This window comes from Bos mutus, chromosome 23, assembly GCF_027580195.1.
Source record: "Bos mutus isolate GX-2022 chromosome 23, NWIPB_WYAK_1.1, whole genome shotgun sequence".
Lineage (NCBI taxonomy): Eukaryota > Metazoa > Chordata > Mammalia > Artiodactyla > Bovidae > Bos > Bos mutus.
This window is the reverse complement of record NC_091639.1, coordinates 12,437,801-12,460,805: the sequence shown is the minus strand read 5'-3', so window position 1 is coordinate 12,460,805 and position 23,005 is coordinate 12,437,801. Positions and strand designations below refer to the sequence as shown.

Below are 23,005 nucleotides of genomic sequence, written 5' to 3'. Positions count from 1 at the left end.
ATTTGGTTTCATTCATTCATTTGGCAAACATTTATTAACCACTTACTATGGATAAGTGCTGGACGCTAAGAAGGGAAGAGGAGAACAGCGTACTTCTGGAACCTTGAACTAGTCCCCAGCACTCAACAGGTGGGCCTGAAGGGATAAATCATACCATCTTTTCTATATGTTGAGTTGTTTTAACCAAAGCCATTGAAAGTCAACTATCAGCATTCCAAGTACCTTACCATTTAAAATATTTATTTTGCAAAGTGTTTTCTGAAAAGGAAAGTATTTCTATTGCAAACACATACACAGAGTAATAAATTATTAACTCACTGAATACCCTGTTTTTTTTTTCCACAGCACTAAAACATCTTATATATTAAAAAGAATTGGCTTGTAATATGTTATGAAAGTGTAAACTGCCATGTTTCAAAACTTACAATTTTCAACCATATTCTAAATACAACTGAAAAGGGAAAAATATACTACAGGTTAAAAAGCATAGTTTGTAGTTGCCTTATGCACACTAAGGAATCTGCAAACACATACACTACGATTAGAGTGACTCAGGTCAGAGTGCCCATCTATTTGATCAAGGCTGTTTTTTCTTATATGTAGCTAATACACTATTATAAGGAATTCTTAGCTGAATAGTAGATATACATGTGTGGAGGGGCATGTCTCTGTGTGTGTGTGTGTGGTGTGTTTTGTGGGTATGGTTGCTAGAATAGCAATAATAAGATAATCTAAATGAGATCAGGTCATTACTTTTAGACAAAGTATTAATTTTCAGACGCTGAAGCAGCCTCCAGGCAAACAATTAAATTATCCTGAAGTCTAGATAGAAAACAACAATAAATGTTCACATTATTGGCATAGTTTTAGGAAGAAGGAAAGACAGGGGGAAAAAAGAAAAAGGCAAGAGAAAGGAAAAGGACCTCTATTGTGCAGTTCTAAGTAACATGATTAAATTCTCACATGGAAAACAATCTTCTGAAAGGTATTTCGGGTTTTTTTTTTAACTTTTTATTTTATATTGGAGTATAGCTGCCTAACAATGTTGTGAGAGTTTCAGCACAACAGAGCAACTCAGCCATACATATACATGTATCCACTGTCCCCCAAACTTCCCTCCCATCCAGGCTACCATATAACATTGAGTAGAGTTCCCTGTGCTATAGAGTAGGACCTTGCTGCCCATCCATTTTAAATATAGCAATGTGTACACAGAAGTCTGAGTATGTTCAGAACACATCTCCGCATATTTCAGTTCTTACATTTTGCTTACACCAGTGATCACAGACCAGAAGAGAATAATCAGGGCTGGTGTTCCACAGGTTTCCTTTAAGAAGCAGAAAGAAAAGCACAGGTCTCATCTTAACCTGAGAGATTCATGGAACCCAACTCATTGTCTCAGCAAAATATTATGGAGATATTTATTTTTGGTGGAGTAAACAGGGAGATTCTGGCGATTAGTGGTGCCTGGTGTCTCTTCAAGAGATGCTGAGATTCCAAGGCCAGTTCCTGATAAAGAGCCTTCCCTAGGCTTAAAATGTGCTATGAAACTAGGATGTTCAAGGGCAGAGACGGGGATTAGATGTTCTAAAAGCAAACATCCTTAAGTTAAAAACAAAGTATGTGTTCAGTGCTGAGAGTCAAAATTCTCCACCTTCTTGGAAAGAAATCATAACAGAGATGGATTGATCTGTGATCTTTCTGAATTCTGCCAATTTGGTGTCAACAGCACAGTGAGGGATGACCAGGCTGAGAGCAGGCTGGTTTAGTGACTGGGGAGAAGCAAAGACCCATGAGGGACACAGTTCATCTGTCCTAGAGGTCACTGTTCTGCTGCCTCACTCAGCGCTGCTCTGAGGAGACACATGAAAGACATGAGTTATGGTGATGTTCACTGTAACTCCTCTCCTCACCTGCTGCGCCCAAGTCCACCCTTTTCTTGACCTATTGTGGAAACTTGATAGGGGGAACGGTGCCAGCTGTTGAGTGCAGAGGACAAGAAGAGGTGGCAGATACATGCCACTGCATCTTACTAGTGATTCAGTTGCCTACAAAGGCAGTGAGACACAGCTGACCCTGGGGAGTCTAAGCCAGGCATCTCCCAAACCACAGATGGAGATGTTGGAGACCAGATTCCTCCTCTGCCATGGGGTCATGGTTCTGTATACAACATGGCACCTATATCACCAACCTCTCTAGGTTGCAGTTTCTTTCTTTGAAGAAAGGAAGAGAAAAAGACAGGTAGAGAGGAAGAAAAGAAGGAAGAGAAGGGAGAGAGGGAGGGATGGAGAGAGAGAGGGAGGCAGAAAGACAAAGAAAGAGAAATGAGGATGTATATAGGAGGGCTTCCCTGATGGCTCAGATGGTAAAGAGTCTGCCTGCAATGCAGGAGACCCAGGTTCAATCCCTGGGTCAGGAAGATTCCTTGGAGAAGGAAATGGCAATCCACTCCAGTATTCTTGCCTGAAAATCCCATGGACAGAGGAGCCTACAAGACTACAGTCCATGGAGTCGGACATGACAGAGTGACTAACACCTTCAGGTACATTCTCTTTCAGAGAGTTGTCCCTGGGTGTTAGGAGATAAAGAAGAGAAGGGAGAGAGTGAGAGATGGAGAGAGGGAGGGAGGCAGAAAGACAAAGAAAAAGAAATGAGGATGTATATTGGAATGGATGGTTTCCAAGGTATTTTCTTCTCTAATAATTCTATCATAACTGGCTAAGATTGTAAGACAAAAGATCCCTGATATAAAGCCTGTTTGAAACCTAGATGCAGAATTCTTTGTACAAGTAATTTTTTGGGGGGTGGGTCTCTGCCATCTGGAGAATGTGACAGATATCACATGATCCTTTGAGCTTGAGATTGCCAAGGTATACTTATGTTTTATTATAATAAAAATAAATGTTCATATTAAAACTATTAGCAAGAAACTAGTCAATGGGAGGGCCAACTTGACTGAAGGCAAGCAGGAGACTGAGGAGGCTGGATCTGTGTGGAACGGGCTGTTTCACTGCTGTTGTTGTTCAATTGCTCTGTCGTGTCTCACTCTTGGCGACCCCACTGACTGCAGCACGCCAGGCTCCTCTGTCCTCCACTATCTCTCGGAGCTAGCACAAACTCATGTCCATTGAGTCAGTGATGCCATCCAACCATCTCATCCTCTGTCGCCTCCTTCTCCTCCTGCCCTTAATCTTTCCCCAGGGTCTTCTCCAATGAGTGGGCTCCTCACATCAGGGAGCCAAAATATTGGGAACTATTAGTCATTCCAGTGAATATTCAAGGTTGATTTCCTTTAGGCTTGACTGGTTTGATATCCTTGCAAGAGAGTCCAAGGGACTCTCAAGGAGTCTTCTCCAGCACCACAATTCAAAGGTGCTGAGCCTTCTTTATGGTCCAATTCTCATATCCAACATGACTACTGGAGAAACCGTAGCTTTGGTTTTTCAATAAACAGAACTTTGTTGGCAAAGTGATGTCTCTGCTTTTTAATACACTGTCTAGGTTTGTCACAGCTTTTCTTCCAAGGAGCAAGTGTCTTTTAATTTCATGGCTGCAGTCACCATCCGCAGTGATTTTGGAGCCCAAGAAAAGAAAGTCTGTCACTGTTTCCATTGTTTCCCCATCTATTTGCCATGAAGTGATGGGACCAGATGCCATGATCTTAGTTTTCTGAATGTTGAGTTTTAAGCCAACTTTTTCACTCTCCTCTTTCACCTTCATCAAGAGGCTCTTTAGTTCCTCTTAACTTTCTGCCATAAGGGTGGTATCATCTGCATATATGAGATTGTTGATATTTCTCCCATCAATCTTGATTCCAGCTTGTGATTCATCCAGCCTGGCATTTCGCATCATGTATTCTGCATATAAATAATTCTCCAGGCCAGAATCCTGGAGTGGGTAGCTATTCCCTTCTCCAGGGAATATTCCCAACCCAGGGATCGAACCCAGGTCTCCCACAATCCAGGCAGATTCTTTACCAGTTGAGCCACCAGGGAAGCCCAAGAATACTGGAGTGGGTAGCCTATCCCTTCGCCAGCAGATCTTCTGACCCAGGAATCAAAACAGGGTTCCCTACACTGCAGGCAGATTCCTTACCAGCTGAGCTACCAGGGAAGCCCTTAAGTTAAATAAGCAGGGTGACAATATACAGCCTTGACATAATCCTTTCCCAATTTGGAACCAGTCCATTGTTTCATGTCAGGTTCTAACTGTTGCTTCTTGACCTGCATACAGGTTTCTCAGGAGGCACCAAACTTGTGCTTCTGATTGTTTTTTGTTTTTTGGTGGGGGCAGGAGGGTTTCTACATAGACCCAGCTTATAAAGCACCAAAAATGCAAATGGTTGTTCTCTTTGAGTACAAACGTAAAGGTTTTCTAAAATTGAAGAAAGAATATGGATACAATTAGTAAAATAAATATATAGCCATTTTTACTTTATTTATTCTAGGCATAGGTCCATGTCAAGGAAGAAGTAAGAACTAGTAAGACCAAGAAGGACAGATTCACGGAGGCTGCAAGGTCTTTTTATTTGTATTTTTTATTTTTTGTATTTATTTATTTGGCCACACCAGGTCTTAGCTGTGGCATGCAGGATCTTTAGTTGTGGCATGTGGGATCTAATTCCCTGACTGGGGATGGAACCTGGGCTCCTACATTCAGAGCATGGAGTCTTCTTAGCCCCTGGACTGCCAGGGAAGTCCCTCAAGGTCTTTTTAAATGAAGGAGTCTGATTTTTTTCTATATTATCATAAAGCAGGATGATACGTTATCTTTAGTGTTCTGTGTATCCTTTTTCTGACATGTTTCCTTCTGCTTGTTTTGCTTGTTTGAGGTTCTTTCCCTGGCATGGCTCAAGATTTCTTTTTTTCTTTATATTGGTGATGAAGCTGTTCTATCTCAAGCTCTTCATTTGGCAACTAACTCCCTCATGCTTTCACACTGAGACAACGGGTGAGTCACTCAAAGGGGCTCGGAGAGCCCTTGGAAGTGATGTGGTCCAGTCTCATTACTGAGAAGGGTAAGGACTAGCTCAAGGTCATGCTATAAAAAGTAAGAGCCAGCTTTGAAATCCAAATACAAACAAGAGATCATCCTTAACTTACACCCCTTTGGACATGTTACCTAACCCACAAGGCATAAAATGAACAAGACATTCTGTAGATGATTTAAGTAAGTAACAAGTTCTAGGAACATCTACAAGAGTAACCACGGCCCATTAAAAGTAGAGCTATAATAACTGTCTAAATAGGTCCATCCTTTATAAAGTCCAGGAACTCAAAGCTATAATATTGTTTAATACCATTTAATCTTACCATATGTAGTGTATTATGCCTTTTTGCTGAATTTTATTGCCCTTTTGTTCAAATTGTGGGTCTCTCATTTTTATTGAACAATTAATAAAAGAATATTTCTTTTGTATCCATCTTAATCATGACAAGAAATAAATGTTCCAGACCTTTACAAACATTAATATGTAAATTCTATAAATCTCCAAAAAGGGCTTGAGTTAGGAAGAGCTATAAGATTTGTAGTTGTTTCATGATGGTCAAATCATTTAGAAACAGACCTAAGATTAGTTCCATATACCATGAATAACAACAGGACAGCTTTGTTTTAAAAAAAAACAAACGACATTCATCCATTTAAGGATAAATGATTGTTGACCAAGGGCTTACAATTCTGCAGGCCCAGTTTCTGGGGGATCTTTTTCTTTGACATTGAGGACTATATTTACCCTAAACATGTATTATAAAATTGTGCATTGTTTGTTTATCTCTTAAAAAGGGTGCAAGCTGTGTCAGTGTTCCTGGGTTGAAGGGTAATTTAAATAAGCCCTTCAGTTTATGCCGCATACAAGGCGGCTTTACAAGATCTAATCTTTTCTAAACCTGCTATGTTCTTCGGTTCAACAGAGCTTCCTAATTGTAGCTATTAGTTCCCTTTTTTTGTGGTCTGTTCTGTCAATAGACTATTGACTGTTCAGTAAATTAAGCCCAACCAGCAGCCAACACATCAAGACAGACGTTAAATCATAGCTCGGCTGCCCTTTTTCATCGTTAGTGTCTGTGAAACAGCTTTTACACGCAGGGACAGGAGTTAACGTGATGGACATTTGTGTCATTCTCAAATTTCCATACTGTACAATCAGGTATGTGGGTTTTTTCTTTCCCCTAAGCAACAGGTGTGTTCTTGGAACAAAGTTCAACCCCTACTTCTGGCTTATGGGAGAGGCAGCAGCTGCAAGCTTAATGTCAGTGACACATGGCTCTATAAGAGAGAAAAAATAAACTGCTTGTTTAACGTATTAAAGTCATGGGCAGATGGACAAAAGCTGCCTGAGCTTTTCTTTGTGTTATAGAAACCAAGTCTACACTTTCAGATGACAAGTGTTTTTCTCTCTTTCTCTTCTCTTTCTTCCCTTCTTTCTTCTTTCCCTACCTTCCTTCCTTGTTAAAAAACTAATGAGTGAAAAACACAAATTTCTTTAAGCATTATCTATTCATTATTGAGAATATTCCTTCCTTTGAGTCTTGCTGTTCTCAGGCTGATGAGCAGGGAGAAGAAAAAACTTCACATAAATCAAGCTACTCTTTATTGATAACTCACTTCGTTCTACAAAGAATTTAAAGGAACTGTTTACTATGCAGCTTGAAGAGAATTACTTAGTATGCAAACCTTACATTTCTTAAAATGCAAAGTTAAATATACATATTTACAGGCTTCATTATTCCCCAGTAAAAGAACACTACATAGAATTTTGTGACATTACTAATAAGAATTATAATGTACTGTGTACCTCAGAAGTACACATTATATATAATATAATGTCAATATTAATGGTAACAATACTAATTATAATAATTATTATAATAGTTTTCAAGAGAGTAAACTGTTCTTCAATTATATCTCTTTAAGGTCTTGGGGCTGATACTCCATTTTATATGTTAGATTTCAAGTACAATCATGAGTCAACATATCAGAAGCTCAGCCACCATGTTACTGCAGACCAGGTTTCTGTAAACACAGACATCAAGCTCAAGAACAAACCAGAGCAATTCTAGAGTTCTGTGATACATCTCAAGTAGGTCTTACTACACAGACTCTTCTAGAACTCCTGCATATCAGAGCTTCCTTTCTTTTGCCTGTGAGGATTTCAACAGGAATATTTAATAAAAAGGTCCATGAGACTGATCTTCATTTCTCTTAGATGTGATGAGCAAATACATTGCAAATGTGATGAGATAAACACCTATTTAATTACAATTCTGGAACCAAGGGTATAATCTGAGTTACCAGATCCCCTGGAAGACTGGTATTGAGTGTTGCGTATAATGTCTAATTGAAGAAGGAGCAAAAAGAGTGTTTTTTTTTTTTTTAAACTGCAAACCACAACTTTATTCAAGAATCAGATTTTCTGTGAGTCTATACTGAAAATGGTTTTGCCGGGATGCTTTCTTGCTGAGAAATCTATAAGCAGATGGATTTTAAATTCAATCCTTGCAAGAAACAAAGGCAAATGAATAAAAAGTACCTGAATAAATTTTTTTTTTCTTTTAGGTTGTTAATTGGTTTGGCTTTTATTTTCATTAAAAGGACTCAAACAATGTCTAGCCTCAGGGAAAATGCTAAAGATTTTTTAAATGTATAGAAAGTGTCTAAACCGGGAGGCTGGCCTAGATAGCATTAAAAGTCTCTACCAATCAAATTCTACAACTCTGCTTTTCCTCAAGCTGCAGTTTAAAAAACAATTGTGGTAAAATAGACATAATGCAAAATGTATCACATTAACCATTTCTAAAGCATACAGTTCTTTAGTGTTGAGTATATTCACATTGTTATGCATCAGACTGCCAGCATTTCTTCTGGAGTTTAGTATGCATCACAGAAGTAAAACAATACCCATTAAACAAATTCCTGTTTTTATCCTTCCCTCTAGCCCCTGGCAACCACCATTCTACTTTTTGTTTCTTTGAGTTTGACTTCTCTAAATACCTCATATAAATGAAATCATAAGTACCTTTTTTTCTTTTTCCGGCCATGTCACGTGGCTTGTGGGACTGTAGTTCCCCAACCGGTGAGAGTGCCAGTTCCTAACCAGTGGACTGCCAGGGAATTCCCCAATACAGTGTCTTTTTGTGACAGGCTTATTTTACTTAGCATAACGTCCTCAAGGTTCATCCATGTTTTCATTGTGTGAGAATTTCCTCTTTTATGAAAGAATAATATTCCATCGTATGCACAGACCACATTTTGTTTATCCATTCATCTGTCAACAGAAACGTAGGTTGCTTCCACATGTTGGCTACTGTGAATAATGCTGCTACGAACATGGATATACAAATATCTCTTTGAGATATTGCTTTCAATTCTCTGGGGTCTATATCCAGAAGTAAAATGGCTGGATCATACGTTAATTCTGTTTTTAATGTTCTGCCATATTGTTTTCCATATGGGCTGCACCTTTTACATTCCCACCAGCAGCACACAGGGGTCTCAATCCCTCCATCCTTTGCCAGCCCTGGTTATGACCATTATTTTAAAAATATTTTAATAGCAGTCAATCTTTCCACAGAGTACAACAGAGGAAAGTACTCACATGGGTCTCCACGTCACCAGCCAGGATCCTACTCTTCTTTAAAAACTCAGCCACCATGCTGTTCATCAGCTTGTCGAAGGCCTCCACAGAGGGTGCCACACCTTTAGAAAGGAACATTGTGTTATTCCCTGGTAATTTAGTGAAAGCTGGAACTGCTTTGCCATAAGTAATAGATAAGTCTCATGCCATCCACATCATTTTCTTTCTATTCACTAATTCATTCATTCACCCAATCAGTACTTATTAAACACTTCTCAATGGCTCAAGAAAGCAGTGTTTTCCTAATTTTTTTGTTTTCCTCTATTTTTGTCCTCCTGAATAAGTACTTTCTTTTTAAAAAATCTTTTAATTGGAATATAATTGCTTTACAATGTTGTGTTGGTTTCTGCTGTACAATGAAGTAAATCAGCTATATATACACATATATCCCCTTCTTGAGCCTCCCTCTCACCCACCCAATCTCACCCTTCTAGGTCATCACAGAGCTGAGCTCACTGTGCTATACACAGCAGGTTCCCACCAGCTAATTATTTCACACATGGTAGTGTATATTCATCAATCCCAATCTCCCAATTTGTCCCACCCTCTCCTCCCTGGCTCCTGGAGCCACATGTTCATTCTCTACATCTGCATCTCTATTCCTGCCCTGGAAACAGGTTCATCTGTACCTTCTTTCTGGATTTCATACATATGCATTAATATACAATACGTGTTTTTCTCTTTCTGACATACTTCGTTGAGTAGGTACTTTCACCTGCATGCTTTCACTTGATTCTCCCCCAAACCCATGAGGTAGGTAGCACTGTCACACTTTGACCGACGAGGAAATGAAGATGCAAACAGAGATGTGACTTGTTAAGGGCTATACACCAAGGAAGTGGCAGATCCAAAAACTGATCACACCTTCTGAATCCAAAGCCAGTGTACTTACTTCTACACTGACCTATCCAAGTTCTATAATGACCTTGCACATAGTTACCAAGATTATTCAGGACAATTAAAAGGTAATAATGAATGCTGGGCAAAGTAGGAAGACAGTTGATTTCACACATTTATTTACTTCCTCCTTCACTTCCCAGGGGGAGAGCAACATTGAGGGTGGGTGTAAAAATGACTGGTGCGCTAACCCACAGTGAATTCGGATCTGCTAAATTACTCTAAAGCTAAAGGGGCAATGGCCCAAACTGGGGTGCTCTGTATTTCTTTCCCTGACTTTTCATTAAAAAAACTTTTGTCTAAGTCCCTGACAGCATCTCTAATGTTGAGAAAGATAATACTGACAAATTCAGCAGTACAGCCTTATAAGATTCAAAGTCAAACTTAGGAGTCCCATTCTTATACTGGACAGAAATATCCAAGCTCATAAATGCATAGGATAAATTTCCTTCCTTTTCCCTGGTTCCCAGTTGCCCTTTCCACAGGCCCAGAAAGTGATGGAAACAGCTGTGCACAGTTCTCTGCACCTACTTCTAAGTCTCACTTTTAGGCAGGGTACTGAAGCTGAGTTATCATCCTAAGTTTAAAATGCAGTGTGTACCAACTTCTATAACATAAAAGAGGTGCAAACCCAAAGATTCCTCGCGGATCCATTTGGAAACAGATAAACCTGTTTGTTGCCGTAGAAGAGGTCTGAGGGGTCTCTGCTTAGTGTTTAAAGTGGGAAAAGGTTTTAAAATGTGATGGAGGCCTCTACATAGCAGAAGGGACAATGATAAAAGGGAATATTTTTCAATTTCCTTTCATCACTCAGCTCTGCTCACACCTCCTCCGGGCAGCCTTTAATGACCTGTCTTTCTCCCAAGTCTGCATCCTTTGAGCATCTCTTAATCAAAGCATTTGAGGCCCAGAATAGTAATGCATTGAGACCAAAGATTTTGGAAGATTTAGGACTGTGTATAATTCATCTTAGATGCCCCTGCATCTACCACAGTACTTGTCAATTGGCAGGCATGAAAATATTTCTTCAAGAATTGAGCCTAACTTACCTGATTGTCAAAGTAAGCAAAAAACACATCATAAAACACAACATAACACCAGTCTCATAGGGCAGTTCTTTGATCTGTGCATACTATGGATCTGTAATGAACTGGTTCCTTCTACAAGTTTCTTTCTAAATTAAAAAAATTAACCTTAGTTATAACATTATTGTAATGATGGTGTTTACATTTGAAGGTGTAAATGAAGGTGAGAAGATTGTCTTTAAGGATTTGTTAAAAATAAAATTTAGAAAATTACCAAAGCTGACTAATTTAGAAGAAGTGGAAGTGATGTTGTTCAGGATAAGAAAAGATTTTAAGGATGGACATCATTCAGACCTTTTACTAATTATCCTACTAACCAAGTACCTGTCTTCATTTCATACTATCAATAGGATAGTAAACTGCTGGCTAAGTTTTTTTTAAGAGAACTTTAATAACTGGTTTGGAATGTTTTGTTATACTAGAAACTGTGTTTAAATATTTAAGTAATTTAAGTATATGCCTTCCAAATTTGCTTAGCTTATTAATTTCCCCAGGAAATTCTTCTTCTATGAAGAAAGTACAAAGCAGTCTAGTACCTCTGTGTGTAAGTGAGGTTTGAATTATTGGGGTTTCTTTTTTCCTTAACTCAGCAACACTACACAGCCTCCTGGGAGTTGGAGTTTATTTTATGTATTCACAGGCTTTATATTTGTGGGCAGCAATCTCAGAAATGTCTTTTGATCACCTGATGCCAAAGGCATAAGGAAACAAAGTCACTGAAGAAGAACACGAAAATATTTCCTTACAAATAAAGTCTATTGAATCTCATATTCCAACTGTATAGTTAACAAAAAGAAGCTTAAAATGAAATCATAGATGTGTCTCATTTGATGCGGAAAAAACTTACAGGCCCCTGGCAGCTTTCCCTTAAACAACATCCCCTTTCAATTCATTCAGGGCATTTTAATTTTCATTATGTTTGAGGGGTAGGGAGGGGGGAAAAACCCAGCCTGTGCATTTGTGTTCACACAGTAATTTCTGTCCCAGGGCATGTAATGCAAGGCACAGCTCCAAATACGCTTGAAATTCTAGAAGCACCAATGTGGATCTTGCCCAGTGAAAGCTTTTTTTTCTGAAGCCCCCTCTTCCCCAAGGCTTTTCTCAAGCCCCAAAAGACTGACAAAATTCAAAATGGGTCAGATACGGAAGCAATGGGTGTGAGACAAGAATAGAGTTGCCAGATTAAATACAGATTGTCCATTTATATTTGAATTTCAAATAAACACAGAATAAATTTTAAGAGGAAGTATGTATCATGCAGTATATCCCATGCAGTATTCAGAATACACTTCAACCAAAAAAAGGTAGTTTGTCTGAAATGCAAATTTAACTGGGTGTCTTGTATTCTTATTTGCTAAATCTGCAACCTTAGACAAAAAGAATTTGGAAAAATTACTGTAGATAACAGATTTGGCCACGCATAGTATCTTTTTAAAGAAGTAGTTAACTTTTTATATGTTTGTTCACATTATTTTTTAACTCTTTTTAAAAATGTGTGGCATTAGCATATAATTTTAAAAACATATTTGGTGAGGAATGGTAAACGTAAAGCAATGTGATGTGATCATGCTACCTCGAAATAATATTTGGTTTCACATCAGATTCTCTTCCTTCAAAACTGTAGTTCTTACACTTAATGACTTGTTCTCTTTAAAATTAAAATGCACAGAATGATAATTTCTTCCAATTTACAGTCTAATAGAGAACATTAGCTTCTTTTTGATAATGACTTAGATAATATACTTAGTCACTGAATGTGGAAGAGCAGTATAAACACAAAAAGAAAAGAATAATAACATTCAGCTCATGCATTGTACTGTTAACAGGCACAGATAGAGGTAATTTTTGTGGACTGTGGATTGAGACTTTCTTTTTCTTTTTGGGGGGGATCGCTTGCATCTGGTTAACGTCATGGTCACATGGAAAGGAAGAAATGGAGGAGTTAAAGTTCATAGAAATGTTTCATGAAAACTCAATGATGGAAACAAAGTGACCCACAAAGAGACCAGTAATGACAACTGTGTAGTCCTACCTCCGTTGACACCGTTAATTTCCCCGCAGTCCCCAGGAGGCCTATGTGACCCTGCAGACAGCAACTCCAGCCGGCCGACAGCCCGCTCCAGTCTTTCCATGAGCCCCTGCATCTCTGCCATCCTAGGAAAATGCCGGCACAAATGGAGGCCATGTGAGCATCAGGGAGGATTAGCAAGCTGACACCATTAAACTTAACAGCAGCGAGAAGGAAAATAAAAATTATTCGGAATGGCTATGGCTTTAATTACCTCGAGAGTATTTTTATATGTCAGGGAAATAGGTGAAATTCAAAAAAACATAAAACTTACAGCAGAATAAAAACTAATTACATTGAGCTCATCTTATTTTCTATTCAATTCAGGGATGTTTATAAGAATCATATTGCAATACACAAATATTCACTCTCTATACCATTATCATGTGTCTCCATGGATGCTTCTTTATTCTACGATGAATTGATGCATAACATTTACTTAAAAGACTGTGAACCATTGCACTTGAAAATATGTGGGTTATTTTCAAATATCTTTTGATATTGATTTCTAACATAATTCCATAGTGATAAGAGAACAGACTCTGTATGATTTCAATACCTTCAGACCATGAAAATTTTGTGCCTTGTTTTATGTCCCTGGATATGTTCCAGTTTCTCCTAGTTTATAGCCTATGGGAACTTGAATAGAATTTATATCCTACTATTGTGTGAAAATTATATAAATCTTAATTATGTTGAATTGGTTCATGGTGCTTTTCAGGTCTACTATATCCTTCTACTTTTCTGTATATTTGTTCTCTTAATTTTTGAGAGTTTGATACTCAAACTCCAACTAAAAATCTCAATTTATCTACTTAAAAATAATTGTAATATATAAGAACTATATGTAACTGTGTTCTGTATTTTCCAAGTCTCCTATAAATGTGCTATCATACTTTCATAATTTAAAAAATAAGGAAGAGAAAAAAATCCCATGAACATATATCTCATAATTAACATTACCAACATTCCTGCTAAATGGTGTCAGCATGTTTTATCTATTTCCAATAATTCTGTTAAAGTATAATTCTACAGGGGACACTAAACCCAGTGATAACCCTTGCTTACTCAATTATCTTAAACCAAAGAGCCCAGCACAGAAGAAGTATGCGTTTATCAAACTGTATCATTTGGCAACAGATGCCATTCCCTCCAAGGGCTGTCTTCTACTTATTATCATTGGCTTCAGTGTTAATTGTTTTAAATTATTTTTTAATAGTGTAGGTCTTAGTTTAAAATAATCAGAATGAGAGAACATCCCTGGTGGTCCAGGGATTGGGAGTCTGCCTGCCAATGCCAGGGACACAGGCTCAACGTTTGTTCCAGGAGGATTCCACATACCATCAGGCAACTAAGTCTGCACTGCAGCTAGAAAAATCCAGCAACGAAGACCCAGCAGAGCCAAAACTAACAGTAAAAAATACATGAACAGATAAATAAAATAATAAAAATGGTTATTTCCATTTTCCGCTGGTTATTTTTAGAATAAAATTTAGATTTTGTTGGGGTTGTTTTTGGACACATGGATCTTTAGCTACCCAACACTCCTAGCTGGGATAAATTGGTTTCGAAGCTAAGGGACTGAGAATAAAAGTGGGCTGGGTATCTACCCCTCCTGCGTTCAAACAGATCTTCGATAGCTACACTTAGTGTACATGTGTGTGTGTACTCAGTCGCTCAGTTGTGTCTGAGTCTTTGCGACCCCATGGACTGTAGCCCGTCCAGGCGCCTCTGTCTATGGAACTTCCCAGGCAAGAATACTGGAGTGGGTAGCCATTCTTTCTCCCGGCGATCTTCCTGACCCAGGAATCCAATCTGGGTTTCCTACATTGGCAGGCAGATTCTTTCCCACTGAACCACCAAGAGGCCCACAGAGGATATACTTTAAAATTACTGGCCCTGGAATGTAATGTTGTTAAGGCCACCTCTGATTAACCCAATCTAATTTGGCCAGGTTCATCAGATTCAGGTATATGTACCATAACTGACCGTACCAACCTATGACTGCTTTGGGCAAAATCAGGCTGCTGCCCCAGACAGAGGAAGACATGTCTCATCTCAATCAGTGTCTGGACTTCTCACTCTTTCTTTTCAAGTCTTTACTGAGTCTGTTACAATATTGTTTCTGTTTCATGTTTTGGTTTTCTGGCCATGAGGCATGTGGGATCTTAGCTTCCGAAGATCAAACCCACAGCCCCTGCATTGGAAGGCAAAGTCTTAATCACCGGACTACCAGGGAAGTCCCACTTCTTCTCTCATGAGCTCTCCAAGTATCATCCTGAGCCAAAGAGGACTAGCACACTCCTATGCCAGAGACAACACTTCCCCAGAGTGCGGAGAAATCTCATTGCTCTAAGATGTGTAAATATTTTCCACTGCTTCTGGGAACCAGGTAAGGTGTTTCTTTTTTGTATTTTGTATTCCATTAGTTCTGAGCATAAGCTTAATGACATGCCACTGCCATTTTCTAACAGCGAGGTTATACGCATCAAAACACGTGGATGGCTCTGTAAGTCTGTGTCCCAAATGTCAGATGGTCACCAGATACAGACAGGGGAGTTCACTGTCTATTTTGGAAAGTCATCGCCTCTGAAACTGCCAGCAGCTACTCTTTAAAAATATGGGGCAGTGTTCTGTGTGCAGCTGAAATCAGCATCTAATCCCAAGGGGATTCAAAATTAGAAGTTTCTCATCTATTCTCTTCTTCAACGTCAGAGCTTTTGCTTCCATCGCAATTGAAAAAAAAAAAAAAAAAAAAAGAGGAGGGAGAAGAAATTTATTTGCGCTCTTTATGTAATTTAACAAGGGAACTGGGTATCCTGTAGGTGGGTGAAGGCCAACTGAGAAATGATAAAAGCCCCTGGATCTTTTAATAGTTGCCCATCTGTTCACAGTTATCTATGTTCCCTGTTACTCAACGTGCCAAATGTTACCACCGTGGACCTCGCCCGTGATACAAAAACAATGTGTTTGCTTTGTTAGCAAGGTCTCTCTGCCCCTCAATGGAGAAGCACTAACCACCCCCAGCCGCTCCCAGAGCTGTTTGGGAAGGCCTGGGACATTTCACACATAGGACTGCTGTCCCTGATGGTGGCTTAATCAGCCTCCCTGACAAGATTCAAACTCACACTATCTCACAGTGCTCCATATGTTGAAAGACAACAGGAGTGAGCCCATAAACTGCAGGGCCGGGCAGATTGGTGTGGAATGCAGTCTAAAAGCGAATCAGATGTCACTTCATGTAAGATCACCAGGAGCTGAAGTCTGGCCATGGCCTCTTAAGAGGTCAAAACAGTGCTCATGCAAGGAAGCTGGAAAGATGCCTCTGGGTTTTAAATTTTAGACCGGTATCTAAGAGACATGCAGAACAAATAAAAGAAAGACGACACCAGGATATCAAAAATACACGAGCATTCCCAGGGCAAATGACGGAGTCCAAGACGGCTGTGCTCTCTTCTCCTCCCCACTCACCCCCCACCCCCGCACTGCCCCATACCACACCACACCACACACACACACACACACTTCCCCCACATGTGCGCTCAGCTGGCAGCTGGGCTCTCAAGAATGAAGAAAGGACAGAGCTACAGATTCTCCACATTCCTCCCAGGCAGTTCCATTCGCCTTGGTTCTCCAAAGTGGATTTATCCACGTTCAGATGAGGAGGTGGGGAGCCAGGAATTAAGAATTAGGCTGAGGAAGTGGAGAGGACGGTCAAAGCAAATGTAGGCAGCAGGGTCAGAGGAAGGAATGTGTCAAGGCCAGGTGGACAGACAGATGAGCCTGGGTCAGGAAGCCAGCAGAGGAGGGAGACAGGGCAGAATGGCTGAAGCTGAGATATTCTAAGACTCTGAGGAGATGCAAAGAGAAACCAGATACACAGCTGGACAACCAAGAGACTGGCTTAGACAATACAGCTCAAACTTGGCCTCCACATTTTCTAGTCATTCTAACTCAAGTAGAAGCCAACTCTAAGCTGAAGTTCCCCTATAACCTACAGCTTACAGAGAAGAAGCCCAAACATTTGACCAGAGAGTGAGGATGGGTGGGAAAAAAAAGGGAGAGGAACATGGAATTACATGACTGTCTCTTCTGAATGTTTAGGAAATTATACCTGAGATGAATCTTAATTTCTTATTTTGTATTAATTTTTAAGTATTTTATTTTGAATTTCTTTATAATGGGAATGGTAACTCATCCTTGTCATTTTCTCTTATCTGAATTACCCCTTACTTTTTAAAAAGTTTTTTATTTTTATCAAAGAATGCACATAACGTAGAGTCAGTAATTCTACAAGGCTTATCACAAAAACCACAACAGTCCCCTGAATGCCTTCTTCCATTTTTTGCCTTAAGAGTCAACCATGTTCAATTATTTCAGCTGTTTCTTTTAGTAATTACCTCCTTGTCTCTAAGTAGCATGGTTCTATCTCTACGTCTTGTTTGTTTCCTTCAGTTTTAGGCATTATCCATTGAGTTCCCTCCAGAAACATGAGCGTTTACTTTTCTCTTGCTTAATCTCCACCAGCACATCAATGCACATTTCCTCTTGTCCCATCCTCCCAACACTATGATATCACAATTTTTCTGTGACTCGTCATCAGTGTTGAAACAATTATGACTATTCACAGCTGCGTCATGAGGTATGCTAAGATCGCGTTCCATTTTTGCACAACCTGTTTTCCTACAGCTATGATGTTCAGCTTCTCAGTTTTCTTTACACTTAATCACTCATCTCCAAGCTTTTCCAGGAGTTGAATAAGTCTCCTTTCCACAGGGCCAAACACACTCGGAATTGTCTTAGCTTTTTCTTTTCAGAGGCATCTCTTCTGGAGATCACTCCAACTGCAAGACTGCTCTGCAGGCCTGCTACACACCTGTCCCCTGGGGTCCGCCTCTACCTTCACTCTCCCTCCTCTCCCTCCAGTGCAGTATCACCTGTTGCTTGAATTTTACATCTTCCTCTTTCTTGAGATACTTTCTTACCTGGGAAGAGTATTACCCTCGAAAACATGTACATAAAAGGGCAATTTTTTTGAGACCTTAGTAGTCTGATAATATCTATACTTTGCCCTCACATGTGACTACTGGTTTGGTAGAGTATAGAATTCTAGGCTGGAAATTTTCCTTGCAATTTTGAAGTTTTCACTCCATTCTCTTCTAGCTTCCTAGGCGGCTGCTGCTAAGTCCAAAGCCATTCTGATCCTTCTTCCTTCGGATGTAATCCGTGTTTTCCTTTCTGGAGGAAGTTTATGGGATCTTCTCTTTATCCCCAGTGTTTTGAATTTTCATGATGATGTGCTCTGTTGTTGATCAAACATTTTTTGTCCCCAAATATTTTCTTATCAATGATTTTCAGGAGTGTAGAAAAGATTGGAGAATGAACAGTGCATATAGTTTGTCTCTGGGTGAGTTAATAAAACAAGTCTATTTGTTTTCAAACAAAGAAGTTAGCATTCTAAATATTTAAACAATTCAAACTTCTCTTACATCAACTGCATACATTTACAAAAACTTCATGCACTTCAGTAAGAATACAGCTGATCAGTATTTTCTCATATACTGTTCTTGGAATAATAAGGTGTTCTGGAGACAGTTTCCTAGGAGGAGAGGTAGCTGTCATTGTTTTTATTTACTTATTTGTTTTTGGATGTGCTGGGTCTTCGCTGCTGTGTGGGCTTTTGTCTAGTTGCGGCAAGCGAGGGCTACTCAACAGTTGCCGTTTGCGAGCTTCCCGTTGTGGCGGCTCCTCTCGTTGCAGAGCACTGGCTCTAGGGCACATGGGCTCACTAGCTGTGGCTCCTGCGCTGGAGCACAGGCTCAACAGTCGTGGTGCATAGGCTTAGTCGCTTTGAGGCATGTGGGATCTTCCCAGACCAGGGATCAAATTTGTGTGTCCTGCAGTGACAGGTGGATTCTTTACCACTGAGCCCCCAGGGAAATCCAGCTGTTAATGTTTAAAAATACTATTTTTTTTCCCTCATTGGTCATCTTACAAAACCCATTGTTAAATTGCAGATATTTAGTTCCTAATATTATTTACCTTTAGGGCTTCTCAGGTGGTGCTAGTGGTAAAGAACCCACCTGCCAATGCAGGGAGATACAAGAGACATAGTTTTGATTCCTGGGTTGGGAAGATCCCCTGGAGGAGGGCATGGCAACCCACTCCAGTATTTATGCCTGGAGAATCCCACGGACAGAGGAGCCTGGGGGGCTACGATCCATAGGATCGCAGAGTCCAACATGACTGAAGCGACTTCTCACACACACACACACAGAGTCCAATTTTATGTCCAGTGTCCAATGTTATGCCAATAGTACAATGACTACACTTAAAACATAGGAGAAACAGTATTCCTATCCTTTTTTTCATAGTGGTTTCCAGAATGGGAGAGTTCCCTACACTTTTTAACCTTTTTATAAAGTCTCAATTGTTTTGCTCATCTTTAACTGGGGTAGCATAGAGGTGGCCTGGCTTTGGAATTATTAGCTGGAGGACTTTGGAAAAAGAGCTTAATTTGGTTTTACTTTAGTTACCACCTGTACATAGGATTGCTATAAACATGCATACCAAAACATAAAAAGTCTGGCACGAGGTCAGTGACAGACATGTCAGCTACTGTCATGAAAATCTCCCATCTCCACCTTGCTCTCACGGGAATAGTTAGCCTACACACTGCTACATCAAGCTGTCATGAACTTGAAACACTGAGCAATCATCTAGAAGATCTAAACAACGGAAATGACTAGCTGAAAACTTCAGGTCAATACACCTTTATCATTATTTTTTTCAACATTTCACTTTCTTCTGTCAATGTACTTATTCCTTCAACATTTCTAAAAGAGATTTTCTCAAGTCTTATGTGTAATGGTTATTACAAAAACAAAAATTTTCCTGTGTAATTAGTAATTTTATAGTCACAGTTTCCCCCCACCCCAAACATTTTTATATGACTTTTGCTTTTAGTTAGTCCTCTGAGGACATCTCTGTGGAACTATTTTTTGGGGAAAAAAAAAAAAAACAACACCCTCCTTCATCCCTCCTGTTTTCTCTATCAAACCATCTTATGTTCGGTGGCAAGAGGTCTGCTAAATTCCTAGCTACTCAGTCTAACCAGTTATGAAAAGCAGCTTCCGTAGCTACCTTGAATACTGACAACCCCATGGCACAGAGGAAGTAGTGATAAGCCCAGAATAGCAGCCTGCTGCTGCTGCTGCTGCTAAGTCGCTTCAGTCGTGTCCGACTCTGTGCGACCCCATAGACGGCAGCCCACCAGGCTCTGCCATCCCTGGGATTCTCCAGGCAGGAACACTGCAGTGGGTTGCCATTGCCTTCTCCATTGTGTGAAAGTGAAAAGTGAAAGTGAAGTTGCTCAGTTGCATCCGACTCGTAGGGACCCCATGGACTGCAGCCTACCAGGCTCCTCCGTCCATGGGATTTTCTAGGCAAGAGTACTGGAGTGGCTTGCCATTGCCTTCTCCGAATAGCAGCCTATTTGTCTGTACTACACCCTTGGTATCTACGAGACAGACTGCTGAATGCAAATGCCTCCTCGTGCCATTTTTTCTGCTAGCACATGTATACCTTGCCTCAAAAGGAAACCAGTACAAGCTTCCCATGGGCTGAGGTTGTATCTCACTTTCTTTGTATCTCCCACTGAGTCTGCATGCTGCTGGGTGCATGGAGAACTCTATACATATTTTTTGATTGACTAATTAATTGGCTACCCCTCACTGCCTTTCCCTCGCCTGCCCACTCACTGGTATAATCCTAGATCAGGTGGAAAGCCAGATTTTTGCAGAAGAAATTTCCATTTAAAAGGAGACACAAGATTAGTTTTTCCTACGGAGACCTACAGTGTCTTCCTCCCGTGATAGGAAAGAGCATGCCTGCTCCCTCCAATGTGAACCTTTGGTTTTCCATAGTTCATTTTGCTGTTGTTGTTTTGTTTGCTTTTTAATTTTTAGTTGCACCCTGTAGGATGTGGGACCTTAATTCCCTGACCAGGGGTCAAATCCATGCCCCCTGCATTGGAAGGGAGAGTCTTAACCACTGGACCACTGGGGAAGTCTCTCTATGGCTCTTTTTCTTTAGGTTTTCAGATTTTTTAAAAAACTCCATATTGTCTATACAGTTTTATAAATTTCCCACAGCAAATTCATAAAACAAATAAATACTACTTTGGGAATATTTTCAGGTTAATAAAAGAGCCAAGTCTTCTGGGTTGCTGGTTTAAACTTCTAACTAGACCAAAGATGCAGAAATACTCATGGGGAGTTTCTCCTCTATAAGAGAAACCCAGATCCAAGGGATTTCAAAGATCACGAGCCTAACATTAAATAGAAAATAGACTTGAAGTGACAGGAAATTGAAGACTGTCAAACTTTTTCTTAGGGTAAGGCTGGGCAGTTGGCTTTTATGTGAGCTCTCTGCAAACAATAAAAAGTCACAATGGACTACTTTCTCTATGCTGCTGCTGCTGCTAAGTCGCTTCAGTCGTGTCCGACTCTGTGCGACCCCACAGACGGCAGCCCACCAGGCTCCCCCGTCCCTGGGATTCTCCAGGCAAGAGCACTGGAGTGGGTTGCCATTTCCTTCTCCAATGCAGGAAAGTGAAAAGTGAAACTCAAGTCTCTCAGTCGTGTCCCACTCTTAGCAACCCCATGGACTGCAGCCCACCAGGCTCCTCCGTCCATGGGATTTTCCAGGCAAGAGTACTGGAGTGGGGTGCCATCACCTTCTCCGACTTTCTCTATAAGTTCACCCAAATTCAAAAATATTTGGTTAACTATCTTCACACCAGACTTTCCTAGATTGTGGTTTCTCTTTATTGAGACTATTGAGACAATTATCTGTTCTTTCCTCTGTAACCTACCAGTCACTGGGGGAAGTGATCCTGTGGTTCACTATTACTAATTAGGGTAATGGTATGTATAGAAGAAACAAATCATGGCATTATTCATCCGTTCATTGACTGGCTCACTAAATACGCTGTATCATTCATCAAGATAGTCCCCACTATCTGCTATGAAAATACTCGTACATAGAAAATCAAGAGCAATTAAAATACACATCCTGCCAGCTGTAGTGGTAGGAGGCTGCAAGCAGACACTGCTCAGTCAAGTCAGAGAGTTGTTCCATAAGACACACATTCACATTGTCAAGGTACCTGCCTTCATCTTTCCCTTAGTCTCCAAAGGGACCATCTGGAGCCAGTTTCTCACCAAACAGCAAAAAAGTCACCATTTTTATTATTTTTTAAATATGTATTTATATTTTTTATTTGGCTGCGCCGGGCCTTGGTTGCAGCACGTGGGATCTTTCAGCTGAGACATGTGGGATCTAGTTTCCCAACCAGGGTTTGAACCCAGGTACCCTGCATTGGGAGTGGGAGTCTTAGCCACTGGACCACCAGGGAGGTCTCAAAGCCACTGTTTTCTTTTTACTGCAAAGAAGTTTCAAGAGTCTTTAAGCTCTGAAACAGTGGAATCAGAAGAGGAGAGATCAAAGAGTTACATGAATAAAAGAGCACTTTAAATTTTTCACAGAACTGGAGAAAATGCGTATGATCCTGGTTAGCCAACTGATTCCTATAAAGCCTCTAACAATGTTCCACTGCAGAGAAAAAAGCAAACAAGCAAACTTTAGCTTGATTTTCAAAAGGCCCTCACCCTATCACTACAACTCACCAGGTTCCTAAGAGTCCATCAGCGAGACAACTCATCCCTTCCCAAATACAACCCCACAACCCTTCTATACTACAGTCCTGCCATTTCCACTTCTTCCAGGACCCCTTCAGGCCCTGATGCACACAGGCTTTGAATCCCAACCCTCTAAGAGGTCATCCCTCATCCTACCCATCAGAGATAACCTTCCTTGAAGTACTTCCTGTCGTGTCCACCAAATCCAGAGTTGGGTACAGAAGGACGTCATAAACAAACCACATAGAGAAATGACCTCCTCAGCCCATTTGCCCTCTCCACACTGTGGCATCACTCCCCAGAACCATCCCTGTTCAGTCTATTAGTATAAATACTTCTTCTCTAAGTTGGAATCTCTGAAGATGAGAGGCTAGGACTCATAACTTGACTTAGTGGAAAAAGTATTTTTGGTATCAGAGAATCTTAATTTGAGACCCAATCCCTTCATTGACAACCTGTGTGACTCTGGGTAGACTGCTTAACCTGAGTCTCAGTTTTCTCACTTCCAATACATGAACTCATCCCTTCCTCTTCATTCGGACTTATGATAATTGTATGTGTCTTGAGCAGAGTTCCCGGGGCTACATATATGGATGAGACACAGATTCTATTTTCAAGG

The 23,005-nt window shown here is 40.3% G+C and overlaps 1 protein-coding gene across 1 annotated transcript in view; it reads right to left on the bottom strand.

Moving 5' to 3' along the window:
- Positions 1 to 23,005, bottom strand: part of CAP2 (cyclase associated actin cytoskeleton regulatory protein 2) — a 140,111-nt gene that overhangs the window by 103,749 nt on the left and 13,357 nt on the right. The window contains exons 2-3 of the mRNA XM_005898225.3: positions 12,650 to 12,771; positions 8,597 to 8,697 (exon numbers count right to left, since the gene is read on the bottom strand). Coding sequence (XP_005898287.1) covers positions 8,597 to 8,697; positions 12,650 to 12,770 — 222 coding nt within the window. The 5' untranslated portion in view covers position 12,771. The remainder of the gene's footprint in view (positions 1 to 8,596; positions 8,698 to 12,649; positions 12,772 to 23,005) is intronic.